This window comes from Chionomys nivalis, chromosome 6 (genome assembly GCF_950005125.1).
Source record: "Chionomys nivalis chromosome 6, mChiNiv1.1, whole genome shotgun sequence".
Lineage (NCBI taxonomy): Eukaryota > Metazoa > Chordata > Mammalia > Rodentia > Cricetidae > Chionomys > Chionomys nivalis.
The window spans coordinates 84,870,739-84,885,616 of NC_080091.1; the positions used below are offsets into that span (position 1 = coordinate 84,870,739).

The window sequence follows — 14,878 nt, forward strand, 5'->3', positions numbered from 1 at the left end:
TCATTTTCTCAGCTTCTCTATGGAGGAGATATGTTCTCTCCTCTATGTAGATAATACTTAAAATTAAAATTTACCACGAAAACTACTTGTAAGTCTGTTGGTTTCACTTGAAAACAACATTTTTGCTCTGATGATCAATACCCAAAAACTTCTTGGGAGTTTTGTATAAGAATGTGGTCTTGTCAAATATTTGGGCTGGCTTCAAGTTTTACAATTTTTGTACAATGTCTTCAAAATTTAATGTTAGTACTACTTTTTCTAGAAAATATTAACTATCCATACATTCTAAATAGATACTGTTTTTCTATCCTCATACAGCTCCGACTTCCTTCGCATAACCCACACTCTTTGTACTACCAGCTTCAATGAGACATCAGAGAGCCCTCCCGACTCTTCCTCCTTGTACCTAATTTCTCACTACTTACCATGCCTATACCAAAATTATTAACCCTATAACTAGTTTAACATATTCCTTCTCTTACGTAACTATGATACAATACAATGTACACAGGGTTTTCCTTGAGAAAGTAAAAAGCCATACTAACAAAGAAATATTAAATACTGTTGGTTAAGGCACATTTTTATGTTAAGATGAGACATTTCCGGTTTCCTTTGCAGTTAAAAAGCTCAGTTATGTCGTCTGAGTCAGGTACAATTACATGCACACTTCACAGCATGTTTGCTTTTGCTGCACTAGATTCCAGTTTGCTGACGAATCCAGTCGCGGTAGGTTGTCACTCGAGTATACACTCCTGGTTTATTTGGCAGGCCACACTGATAGCCCCAGCTCACAATCCCCACAACAAACCAAAGCCGCCGTGAGTCTTCTTGTACTAGTGGGCCACCAGAATCACCCTGAAGGAAATAAAGCAATTGATTACTTAAATGGAAAAGCAACTCTGGAATCTGCAGTTTATTTCTACGGCAGTAGATGAAGTTCTAGTCATTTACGAGCCCATGTCTTTCTGAGAGACAATAAGCCACGAAAACAAGCCTGAAATCCTTCAAGTATACAAGCAAGGCTGAGAAAATGTAAAGCTCATTAGCTAGTCTTTCTTTCTAGTGGCTTCCTCTCCATTTTAGTCTTTCACCCTAGGAAGCCTTCTATGACCCTCTGCTTTCCTTTGTACTTCCATCTTGGGGTTCCATTAGCTTCTTACTGTGACCTCATACTCTGTGGTATCTATGTCACTGCTTCTTTAATATTTTATGAAGGCTTGATTATTCTCACTGGTCAGCTCTCCTTGAGTTAGCATTCTGTGCTTTTTGATACTTGACCAATATCTGTGTGAGCAGTGCTGTTGCAAAGTCCACCAGGGAAGGAAGCATCCTTGTTCTTGACACAGCTGCAGCCTAGGTGTCTAGTCCATAGGAGATGCCAGTGAAATAGCTTTTGAGAGAATGAGCTTATAGACTCGTCACTTACTGCCCTTTCTTTACTACCCAGTGAGATGCTTGATGCTTAGTAACTCATCCGCCAGTATTCTTTTAGTGAATAATTGGCAAGAAATTTTTACGACATTAAGTAAAGCATATCTTATGACATATTTATCAGCCAATGACAATAACCATCTGCCTAAACACTTATACACGCAATAATCTAATTAGGGAGATACATTTAAAAGATACTATATTATCGGTTAATTCTGTGAATTCTGGAGCTAGAAAGCCTGAGTTTGAGTCCTCCACCTGTCAGCTCTGTGAACTCCAGGAAGCTCTTTAACATCTCTGCACTACAATTCTCTTATCAATAAATGATGTTTTTATGAGTTTAAGTGAGCACAAAGCACTGTGGGAAGAGCTTGGTGTACAGTCAGTACTAATAAAACCCAGCTATTATCACCAAACATATGTCTAGAAAAGTTAGCTACTCATTTGACTGCTCTTAGTAGTTAGGTTTTCCATACCTATTTAATTAGTAGTTTAGACAGAGAGAAAGGTCAGTGTGTGAATCATCAACTTGCTTGACAAGTACTGCATGAAGCTGGCTGGTACCTCATTCCTTTGGATGATGCTTCATGCTCCATTTGACCAGTCCTCGGGATTTCCTTGCTATGTTTTTCATACTATTTTTCCTATACTGACAAATTTTTCTGAATTATAATTTATCTATTATGTATAAGCAAATGCTACCTATGAGTGCCATGTAACTTTTATTGTACCTAGTTAGTTTTACTGCCTAGTGGCAGATGCTTGAACTTGAATTATTTTGTTTGTTTGCTTGTTTCAAGACAGGGTTTCTCTGTAGCTTTGGAGCCTGTCCTGGAATTAGCTCTATAGACCAGGCTGGCCTGGAACTCACAGGGATCTGCCTACCTCTGCCTCCCAAGTGCTGGGATTAAAGGCGTACACCACCACTGCCTGGATTGAACTTGCATTCTTGCTTCTAAACCTGATAAGTGCAGGGACGATCTAGTTGCATTAACACAAGGAATGTCACATAGAAATAAATGAAAAGATGTATTTTTGAATGACTGTATGAAATTGATACTATAAACTTCTTCGTAAAATATTATTTATTTATTATATTTTTTGAGACAGAAAATCTGTGTGTTAGAGTGTTTCAAGTAACAATCAGTGAGGCCAATATAAAACAAGGAAAAATTTCATGATAGTGACATCATTAACCTGGCTGACGTGAAGAGCAGAGTTTTATATACAGAAGCTGATTGCATGAGAGAGGGGTACTGAAAAGAACATTTTAATATGCTATCCCCTTAAGCTGTTGTAACCAATATTCAGTAGATCTGAAATTGTCAAGTTGGGTTACTCTCTGACTGCTAAGTTCTTTAGAAGGCTTTATGAAACTTGACAATTTGTCATTGTGGAAGGTGGGCAAGGGCTCCACACCTGAAGACACTTGAATATTTATAATGTTTAACTATTTGCTCCTGAGATTATATTGGCTTAGTATCAGACAAAGAAATGGAATCCTTTGTCTTAAGTTTCATCAATTTCATTAAAATTTGGATATTAAATTTTATACTAATCACTAATGAAGAAAATTGCACACTTACTGTTTGTTTTGGGGTATTTAATTTAAAATTTTACAGGCTAGAGACAAAGTTCTTTTTCTTTCTTTTTTTTTTCGTTTTCCCTATTTTCTCTCCTCTTCCTTTTCTTTTTCTTCCCCCTTCCCCCTTTTTTCTTTTTCTTTTCTGTTATTATATAATTTAGAACCCTTTGTGGCTCAAATAACTAAGCTACTTTCTTTAAAGTACTTCAAAATTTAGATATCTTTGGTAGTTGTATGGTATAGTAATTTTTTTTAAATTGGACTGAGAATGAAGAGTGTTTACAAATAAAATGGTATGTTAAAACTTGGTAATTATTTATAAACTTAGCAACTGATTATTTTATTATGAATTGGTCATTCTATATATTTGTAGGATAGAAAATGCTTCTAGCTAATATTTCTACAATTCAAAACCTTAACATTGCTCCTTGTGATAAAAACATAAAAGTTTAATCTCTAGCAACTTTGAAGCAGATTATACTTTATCTTTAATTGTATCCACCATGTTGTATAATATTGGCTTGAACATTCATAGCAATTGAAAGTTAATATTTTCATGACATATGAGATTCATAAAAGATGTTTTTCCTCTATAATTAAGGGCATATATTTTTTGAGATTCAGAGTTGTGTGTAGCAAATGTTGTATCTTTATGCCGGTGACAGAGTAACGAGCTTGAAAATGCCTATAAACTTCTCAGTGATGACATTGATAAGGTTGTCTTGAACCTACCTGGCATGCATCCACTGCACCCGAAGGCACCCCAGCACAGAGCATTCCAGGCAAGACGCTTCCACCATAACCAGATGGTTCATTGCATACTTCGTTACTTATTATTCTGACCTGTCCTTGCCGTAGATCTGTGACTGTGTTGCCTGTTTAGTATAAAAACAGAAATGAAACAGTCTTCAGAAAATATGGACTAATGAATCTGTGCTGAATTTGAGAATGAATAAATGCTCAAAACATTATTTATTTTAAAAGGGAGGCACCAAAAGATGCACATAAGCTGAGCAAAGATTCTTCTTTTTTTTTTTTTTCTTAATTTTCAAGACAGGGTTTCTCCGTAGCTTTTTGGTTCCTGTCCTGGAACTAGCTCTTGTAGACCAGGCTGGCCTCGAACTCACAGAGATCTGCCTGCTTCTGCCTCCCGAGTGCTAAGATTAAAGGCGTGCGCCACCACCGCCCGGCCCTGAGCAAAGATTCTAGTAGGAGAGAAAAGATAACTCCTTTAGGGAGACAAGCGTCTCTTTCCTTTTTCTTTTTGAGTTTGTGATCTGTTTTCCTTTATAGTCTTAGAGTTAACCAGTAAATAGCTGAATGTGGTGACACGTGCCTGTAATCCCAACATTTAGAAAGTAAATATAGAAAAATCAGGAGTTCAAAATCAGCTCCAGTTTCGTAGTAAATTTGGTGTCAACCTCAGCCACCATGAGAACTGGCCTCAAAAAACAACGATAAACCCAACCCAACAACTTGTGTTAAAATTGATTTGCACTGTTTAAATTATTTACGGATGGATTTGGGATTAGAAAACTGTACATCAGTGAACATTTAGCAGCGAAAGAGAAATTGGTCTGGCCTTACAGGACTAATCTCTGATATTAGTGCTCCCTCAGCAGAGCCCTGTCTGTTTTCTGTGGCTGGTATAAAATTTATCTATTGCGTTAAAAGAACACAATGAAATGCTCTCTGAGACAATTAAGACTTATTAGTCCCTAGAGGGATAATCACTACCATGTCTGTAATAGCCCAAAGAAATTGCTAATGTTTCTCTTCCACTTCCTACTAGATTGTGTTATTATTTTTTTGGCTCTAATTATTCTTTCAGATTGTGCTTATTTTAATATCAACTCATTTCTATTCATTCAATGAATAAATGTGATCTAAAGCAAAGAAAACCAGCCTACAGACCACAATCCCAGAGAACTTAGACAACAATGAAGACACTAAGAGAGACATATATAGATCTAATCTACATGGGAAGTAGAAAAAGGCAAGATCTCCTGAGTAAATTGGGAGTATGGGGACCTTCAGGGAGGGTTGAAAGGGGGAAGGAGAGAGGCAGGGAGGGGAGCAGAGAAAAATGTAGAGCTCAATAAAAATCAATTACAAAACAAAAATAAATAAATAAATGTGATCAATATTTATCTCTACGTGGAGTTCCTTGCTGTGGCTGAAGGATTCATTTCATCCTGGAAGAATTAAAGGTAGTACTTTAAGGGGTGTTAAAGTCCCCAGGTCATTATTATTTTAAGTCTCCTTTTCTTCACAGAAAATCAAAGACTTTCTATATTAATAAGGAACTTATTGAAGGGGCTCTGGCAAGCCTAAGCATGGCAAATATGGTTCTAACAGGTTTTGCCATTCTCCTTCATCCCCTCTATCTTGCTAAAAACTGTTAAGTTACATTCCTAAAGCTAGCCCCCAAGGTCTGTTCCCTTATTTGGCCCTTCCTTCTCCTGAGACTGACTACCAAGGTCCAGTTATTAAAGTACTGAAGTCCAACAATCAACCCCCCTTTATGTCACCATAATTAAAACGCCCAACCAAAATTAACCAGCTCATCCTAACACTGGGTTTCTCATTTTACAGCCATTTGCCTCTGGGTCACATCTGTCTCCTCTATAAGCAGAGGCCGTTCCTTTGGGACAAACACTTCACCCTCTCTGTTGTTTCTTTCCTCCCCTCTTCCTTGTTCCCTTCCCCTTTTCTCTCATTTTCTATCTCCTGTCTCTGTCCGTTATCCTTGCCATTGGTTTCTCTGGGACAAATAAATCTCTTTTGTGCTGAAAACTTGGTCTTGGGTTGTCTTGTGCTGACTTTGATGTTTCTATTAGGTTGCTGTATCCCTTTCTTTACATATTTCTGTTATAGAAATTCCCACACCAGGTAGAAGACTGATCTCCAAAATATGCAAAGAACTCAAGAAATTGGTCACAATGCAAAGAAAACCAGCCTACAAAACACAATCCCAGAGAATTTAGACAACAATGAGGACACTAAGAGAGACTTACATAGATCTAATCTACATGGGAAGTAGAAAAAGACAAGATCTCCTGAGTAAATTGGGAGCATGGGGACCTTGAGAAAGGGTTGAAGGGGGGATGGGGAGGCAGGGAGGGGAGCAGAGAAAAATGTAGAGCTCAATAAAAAAAAAGAACAAATAATCCAATAAAAAATGGAGTACAGAGCTAAACAGAGAATTTTCAACAGGGAAATCTAAAATGACTGAAAGACACTTAAGGAAATGCTCAACATCCTTAGTCATCAGAGAAAAGCAAGTCAAAACAACTCTGAGATTCCATCTTATACCTGTAAGAATGGGCAAGATTGAAAACACTGATGACAATTTAAGTTGGAGAGAATGTGGGGTAAAGAGACCATTTCTGCATTGCTGTTGGGAGTGAAAACTGGTACAGCCCCTTTGGATATCAGTGTGGCGATTTCACAGAAAATTAGGAAACAACCTTCGTCAAGACCCAACAATACCACTTTTGCAAATAAACCCAAAAGATGCTCAATCGTACAACAAGGAAAAGTGGTCAACTGTGTTCATAATAGCATTATGATGTAGGGGAGACCCAGCCAATCACCTTGCTAGTAGGGGGTCGGGGTCCCCCGAGGATATTTTTTACTTATAAAGATTGCGGGCATGCTCCCAGTCACCCCTTCTGCTTTCCTGTTCTCCGCTGGAACTTCGGTTCTGTGAGTCTTTCCCTAATTAAAGCTAAATATTTTATTATAATTTCCGTCTGCCGTTCATTTATGCCGCTACATTATTTGTCATAGTCAGAATCTTGAAACAACCTAAATGTCCCTCCACCAAAGAATGGAAAAGGAAAATGTGGTACATTTACACAGTGGAGTACTACACAGCAGAAAAATAAATGACATCTTGAAATTTGGAGGCAAATGGATGGATCTTGAAAACATACTGAGTGAGGTAACCCAGACCCAGAAAAACAAATATCATATATTCTCACTCATAAAACAAAGAAAACCAACCTACAATTCACAATCCCAGAGAACCTAAAAAATAATGAGGACCCTAAGAGAGACATACATGAATCTAATCTACATGGGAAATAGAAAAAAGACAAAATTTTCTGAGTAAATTGGGAGCATGGGGACCATGGGAGAGGGTTGAAGGGGAAGGGAGGGGAAAGGAAAGGAGCGGAAAAAAATGTAGAGCTCAATAAAATAAACAAAAAAAGAAATTCTCTGTCTAGAAATCCCTATGGTTTCTGAGAACATTTCTTGTTTTACAGCCCTGGGGTAGTAGCTGTAGCTAGAGTCAGAGATGACTAGATATAGATGGTTCTGTAGTAGTGGTTGTCCTTAGGCTGTTTCCACATCAAAGAAATACAAAGCTGGACGTAGGGGTACAAGCCCCTATACCCATCATTTGGGGGTGGGAATGACTGAAGCAGAGTATTATGAATTTGAGGCCAGCTTGAGCTACATAATGAATTCCAAGCCAGGCTGGATTAAAGTGAGACCCTGTGTCAAAACTCAAAAACGAATTTCCATAGTAACAAATAACAGACAAGATGTCATTAAGCGGTTTCATTTCCAGAGACACTTACCTCCATAAGTGAGCGATCCCCAGCCTGTGACATATGCAACAGAACCAGGTATGATACTCTGGGTCGCAGCTGGGAGACACACGCTATGGATATTTCTGGTAAATGTGATGGGTCTTTCAAGTTGTATAACTGCAATATCATTATCACGAGTTGTGGGTCTGTAATTGTTATGGACTCTGATAGCTCTTACTCTCACTCGTAAGTTAGGAAGTACTGTAGAAACACCAAAGGTGGCAGTCCATTGTAGAGGATTAGAGTAGCTAAAAACAAAACCAGAAACATGCCATTAAATAGGGAATCCACAAGTACTTCATGTATGTGTACTTCGGCTTGATATATAATTAATTATATTGGGTCTTTGAGAATTTCATATAATGTGTTTGTATTTACCACCAACATCTCATTGATACATTTTCCTGAATTGTAATCACATAGCAGTATTGAACTCCTTACTAGCAGCTTATCTAGTCATTTTATTTTAACTATTCAGAGAAAGAGTTTTAGAAAACACATCTTGGAGTAGTACATTATCTTGACATTTTTTCCCAGTGAGTGTATCCCAAGACTATAGTTAATGATAACTAGTGTAGGGGAATGTTTCTTCCCTGATGTTCCCGTCCAAGCAACAAAGGATTCTGAAATCATTATCTTTTATATTTTAACTCATTTCCTTTGATTATTGTTTTTTTCTTTTGTTTTGAGAAGGAAGATCTATCCAAGCAGCAGAAAGGATGAATGCTATCTTTCTTGTTAATAGATGAATGATTATTCTGTACTAAATTTGAGCATGTTTTATATGTATAGTGTGTAAATATATACATATGTATAAAAAGAGGAAATTATTATTGTAACTTTGGAACTATAGAGTTTTAAAATATACCCTAAAAACACACACGTAAGGTAAAAATGGATGTTTTATTTAATAAAAATTAAATATAATATATACAAGTTTATCAGGCAAGTGAGAAGCCACAGAAAGTACGGATTAATTCTTAATATTTGTATTTTTTTAGATGGTCTCATATATTCCAGGCTTTCTTTGAACTTGCTAGATGACTGAGGATTATCTTGAACTCCAGATTCTGTTGTCTCTGCATTGCAAGTGTTGGTATCACACTCTACTATTCCCAGGTAATACCTACAAGCTTTGAAGGCTCTACAATAATGTCTATATACTATTAGTAAATGGACTGGAAAGCCATTGTAGAATGGGCATGAAATATTAATAGGAAATTCATGGAAAGGGAGACCTAAACAGCTCCTAGAAGTAAGAAAAAATGCTTGAAAACACTGACTATTGAGCAGTAGAAATTATAGCAGTGAATACAGAATGCACATTAATACGAAAGGTAAAAATTAAACAAGAGCATTTTACCAAGTGTTGATAGAAATTTGGATTTTTTTGTATTTCTGGTCAAACTAAACATTTGGAAAGCTCTGTCGTATATTTGTCAAGTTGCATGTCTACTTCAGGGCACATATCAGAAAAATTTCTAAAGATTTATGGATAGTATTCCTTTGTGTGTATGTTCTTGTGTATGTCTAGGGTACGTGTTCTTTGTGGCAATGGGAAATTACAGCAACCTAATGAGATGGGGTAAATATGATGACTGATTATGGTGAATTCATGAACAACAGTGGCTCCAACAGAAGGGAATTCCCATCATTACCTAAAAACCATAAAGAACAATACAGAACTTTATAATCTGCTGTTGTCATAAATTAAAAGCATATATCCACAAAAGTATATACAAGTTTAACAGGTTGTGAATATTTAGAAATATTCAAATTCATTAGTTCCAGTAAGTCTATTGAGTGGAATCCAAGAATGGGAAAAGAAAAAAATATAACTTAAAAAAGATCTTTTGCATACTGATGACAATAAGTGCTTCTAACTTTGAAAGTTGTTTAACTTAATATTACTACTCCTCAGATTGAGTACATGCAAAATTCAATTAAATTATCATTTAAGAGTTTTCAGATAGTAGAGTTAATACAAAAATATCAAAATTATGTATGTACAAATTTCTTGATTACACATGAATACACCCCAGTTACAAATTGTAAAGAAAAACTTAAATATGAGCATTTACATGTAAATATCTCTGCCACAAATCAGTATCATAATTATGCCCATTTAGTGTCTCATTCCATAGTTTATGTAGAAGGTGTGACTGACTGTGAAGTAGTAGTGAAATAAGAAAAATATGTCAAGCATGGCATTGGAATAAAGGAAACTGTCACTTAGAACAGTTACAGTTCTCTCCATTCATAGTTTAGCAAGCCATGGCTGTCTAGTTTGTGTGAGGAAAATCTCTGGAAACAAAACACTAAATAATTATGATTTCTATCCTTTATGAGTTCCATATACTGGTGGAAGAGACAAGTATACTATCAGAAAACAACCAAGATTGCTGAGAAAAGTAAAAGAAAAACTGGAATGAAAAGTAAGAAAATACCATGAGGAGATGATAATAGAGTAATTTTCAGTAGAGCCGCATCATGTCTCCGTACCTGGATGTAAGGGTGGTTATCCCTTAACAACTGCCTGCTCATGGTTCTTGGTGATGCTCAGATCAGGACAGAGGGTACCAGGACATAGTCCACATAGCTTTTCAGCTCTGGTGGTTCCACAAGGTGGAGAGTAGGTTTATGGTGGCAAAATTAAAATACATTTCCTGCATGGCTTTGGCATTCATTGTTGATACTTGTGATTACACCATTGAAGATGGTGACATACTTTCCTTGGTTTTTGATACCTAGGTTCCAAGAGAATACAGATCTAATATTGTTTCTAGTGCATCCCCAATTACACCTAAGTCTGCTGAGTCCAGGCACTTACACTTTTGGTTTCCATACTGTGGGTGTGGCTGAAAGCCAATAGTGTCAGTCTTACTTTTGGGCATTTCATGTGACATTGATTATTGAATTGGTTTTATGACTTTTGTTCCCTGTGTTACCTGAAATGCAGCAGCACATATGCCTATTTAAACCTGAATTATATGATTTGAGGGCAATCTCTCAAGTAAAATTTAAATTTATTCACCAACATTGAGTTATAAAACAGCAGCAGAAAGAGGAGAGGTTTTCTGGAATCTTTGTTCAGAAACTGTATGCAAGTTGTGTTCATGTTTAATCCTCTTCATCTAGTTAATGGACTAGTAAAAAAAGAACTGTGATAAAAGAGAGTGCTTTCAGCTCTCAGTACCATCCATCTCTTTGAATTGTGGCTATCCAAAAGCATTCCAGTCTGAACAAATGGGGATTTGGAAATGATAGCATTTTAGGGAAAAAAAAAAAACAGCAACTTGAGGAGTTTTGTAGATGGGGAAATGTAAAAAGAGTTAGAGGAGAAAAAAAGCTGACAGCCCAAAGCTTAGGATGCATACTTTTGGAAACAAGTTTGGACTGATTTGAGAGTGGATTGTTGTGTACGATAAGGATGCTGTATTTTGCTAATTGAAAAAGACTGAGAAAAGAATGGATATGGTTAGGGGAACACCTGAGTTTACTTTCCTAGATGATTTTCTTTTTTAGTTTTTTAAGCCTTGGATATCCAGTACCAATATATGCCTGAAACTAGAAGGTTTCATGTTGAACACAGAAGAAATCCTTTTCTTAGATACAGTGTGAGCTTCAGCTTGCACTGACAGAATGTTTGCACAGTTGCTCTGAAGCCGTCACTTACACTACTGTAATAGTGTAATAGTCTGCTCACTCTGAAGTGTAAATGGCCTAACATAATCACTCTCAAGTAGGAGTACTGCTGTGGTTGTACTTGGTGCTTCTATGAAGCAGAGTATTGTGTTCCATATAGGCATTAGGTCAGTTTTGTGAAACTAAATTAATGGGATTTTCTAGTCTCTATGCCAACATCAGTCTACTATTTAGCTTATGTAATACAATGTGAAAATCATTTATAACAAAACTTAAAAATTATCTTACTTATTTAACCTGATGTATATGCTTTGCCTGAATGTATGTATGTGCACCCACATGTATGTCTGGTACCTGCAGAGCTCAGAAAAGGGTGTTGATGCTGTGGAACTACAGCCATCATATGGGTACTGAGAACTGAACCCTAATTCTCTGAAAGCTCAACAAGTGCTATTAACCAACAAACCATCTCTCCAGCCTGGACCACAGCAATGTAATAGTTTTTAAAAAACAATACCGTAACCAGACCAACCAGGAATACTAGCACTTAGGTAGTAGTGTTGCCCTAATAAGAAAACAGAGTGAAGTTATGTAAATTCTATGAACTTTTATAAGAATTTAAATCAAGCACTCTAGTGTGTGATTCTTATTTTCTTTGCTATGTTGTAGTACTGTCATTTGGAAAAGAGAACTATTAGCAAATCATTATGCCATAGGAGAAAAGACAATTATACTTCCAGAAATGAAAAAGAAATGACTCAGAAATAATTTCCATTGAATTATTTGGGTTCTAGGGGTAGCGGGTGGAGTCTCCATATATCTGTCTTTCCTGATTACTCCCAGATGGAAGAGTAGCTGTGGACTCACCTTCTGAAGCAGTGAGCTGCGGTCAGGACCCACGAGTTACTGATCAGGGCACCTCCGCAATGGTGGACATTATTGAGCTGGAGACTGACTTGCCAGGGCCAGTCGCCTGTGTCGGCTAGAGTGCCCCCAATGATTCTCTCTTCAGACAGTGTGATGAGGTCCGGGCGGGCTCCACATTCTGACAAGAAAAAAGGATTAACCTGCTGGCCTGGTGATGCTTCTTCCCATTCAGAAAATTACTGCAGCGATTCTCTCTCATTGACAATTTACCCACCCTCTTCCTAACACGTGCTGGATATTCCAAATGCATGACCATTTATTTTTATTTGAGGCAGGGCCTCATATAGCCCAGGCTACCTCCAAACTCTCTTTATAGCTGAGAAAGAGCTTGAACTACTGATCATCCCAAGTCTACACCCCAAGTGCTGGAATTATAGATGTGTTACTGTATACCTGGTTCTATATGTTATATTTTTAGGGGCCAGGCATGTTTATGAACTGCGTTACGGAACACAGTTCTGAAGTAAATTGAATAAGGCCATCTAATTCTGGAGCAACTTCATCATGGTTTGGGATACTTCATAAGTGTGGGCTAACATGGGTCAGTACTGGATATGCCTCCATAGGCCCCAAATTCCTATCAGGTTTCCTTTTTCTAACTACTCAAAATACGATCTGTGGCCTTATTAAATGATTACTCCTGGAACCTTGTTGAGAATACTGACTTTCAGTTCCACACCATCTAACAAGTCAGAAACTGTTATTTTGAGGAGAGACGCATGTACATAGTGAAGTTGGAGTAAAACCATCGTATCTGGAAGCCTCCTCCTGGGCATTGTAGTTCACCATGGGTGTTCTGGTTCTCCTTACCTGGCTGTGTATGAGTAAGAGGAATTGGATGTGACAGAAGATTCTGATTTCTAGAATTAGGTTTAAGTCTGGTGAGATCACTCAGCTGGTAAAGGAGCCCGCCTCCAAGCCTGACAATGTAAGTTTGATTTCTGGGACTCATATAATGGAAGGAGAAAGCTGACTTCCCTTATAGTCTTGCCATAGCATGTGCATATGGACAGTCAATAAAAATGTAACTTAAAAATATAATATAACTTTATTTAAATATCTTAAGAAACCTACAAACATTTCAATGACAGAGGTGAAATGGACTGGGGTGGGTTAATTTGCTCAGTTCTTCTCGACCCAAAATGTTATATCTCGTCTTGTATTTAGTCTAATGTTTATTAGCAGTAATAAAGGTATATCATTAATAAACATTTCTATTGCTGGGTTGGTCATAGGTTGCTAATCCAAAGCATTTGTTTTCTTACAGATTCTCCAAAAAAAGAGGATTAGACTTTTATTAAAAATATACTTGGATATGGGTTTTTTCCTGCCTTCTCCAAACAAATTCTTTGGTGAATTATTTTATTACAGGTTTATTCAAAATAATTGTAAATTAAACACAGAACTGAATTGAAAAATATATTAGAGTGAAGTACCTTTTGAAATCTCTTAAGTTTCTAAAATAAATCAGAAATCCAAGTACATGAAACTAATTTCTAACTACATTTGGTTGATCTGAGACATAAGTTTTATGTTTCTAGGAATTTTATGCCTGTCCTCTTAGCCTAAAAGTATATATGGAGCAACATTGGAACATGACTTTCCCTTCAAGTTAAAGGCTTCAAACAAATATTTTCACAATTTATTACCTTATGATTAACCCAAATCCACAACAAAGCAAGGCATTCTGGTGGTTCCAAAAAGCTACATGAATGTTGTCATCAACCGTAATTTACAAGTCTACAGAAACACCGCTTTAGAACCACAGGAACAAAGCTTCCCAGAACTTCCAAGAAAATTGCCTGGAGCTTGGTGTTGTGTGCCAAGTGGATTATACTCCACTGTAGTTCTATTCTTTTTTTTTCTAGAAGGAGGAGAAATTACTAAAACATTCATACATCAGCCACTGTGAAGAGCAGTGACTGCTTTCTACAAGATCCCTACAGAGTAAACTCTTAATGAAGGCACCAACTTCACAGATAAGACTTTGGCAAAGAGCTCAAAAGACTTAAACTTAAGATCCTTATAATTTGATAACTACAAAATAACTGAGAAACTTACCTTGAGTCAAAAAATTTTCTGTATCCTGGTCAGTGAGTGCTAGTGTTAAAAAAGAAAGAGCGAGAGTAAGATCAACAAAATATAAGCTGAAAACCATTTCACCTTGGTTTTATGAAGCTCAGTGCCAGGGCAATCAGAAACTCAGTCACTGGCAGGGTTTGCTGAAATTCAGATTCCCAGGCTCCACCTCAAGCCTTTGGAAAGAACCTCTGAGTCATGTGCCCCAGAAAGCTCTCCTTGCAACCTCATCCTAGTTTGTTGCACACAAACTGTTGGAAGTTCCTGCTTACATCTTTCATGAAATACAGACTTTCCTGCTCCAAAGTCACTCATTACTCTTGGCAAAAGAAAGGCTTAAGCAGTCGTTAGGATTCAGTGTGATATCACTTAGAAGGTAATCATTCATCTTTCAAATGCACCTGTGAATAGTCATTGGAATATGCATGTTTTACTTTACTGATGCTACAGTGTGCGCTGTTTCTTCAATAGTTAATAAAACAGAGGCTCCCTCAACACATTATTTACAGATTGGTACTAACCAAGAAATCATTACAAATGAAAAATAAAGTGGAGGAAAGAGTAATGATACAGGAAGAGTCAAAGATGTGATCATGAAAGGCATAACATT

At 37.0% G+C, this 14,878-nt stretch overlaps 1 protein-coding gene across 1 annotated transcript in view; it reads right to left on the reverse strand.

The window, feature by feature from the left end:
* Window positions 1-693: 693 nt before the first annotated feature.
* The window catches only part of LOC130876000 (transmembrane protease serine 11D-like), a 60,167-nt gene continuing 45,982 nt past the window's right edge, over window positions 694-14,878 (reverse strand). Inside the window, exons 6-10 of the mRNA XM_057772374.1 lie at window positions 14,251-14,289; window positions 12,130-12,307; window positions 7,606-7,865; window positions 3,749-3,891; window positions 694-855 (exon numbers count right to left, since the gene is read on the reverse strand). Coding sequence (XP_057628357.1) covers window positions 694-855; window positions 3,749-3,891; window positions 7,606-7,865; window positions 12,130-12,307; window positions 14,251-14,289 — 782 coding nt within the window. The remainder of the gene's footprint in view (window positions 856-3,748; window positions 3,892-7,605; window positions 7,866-12,129; window positions 12,308-14,250; window positions 14,290-14,878) is intronic.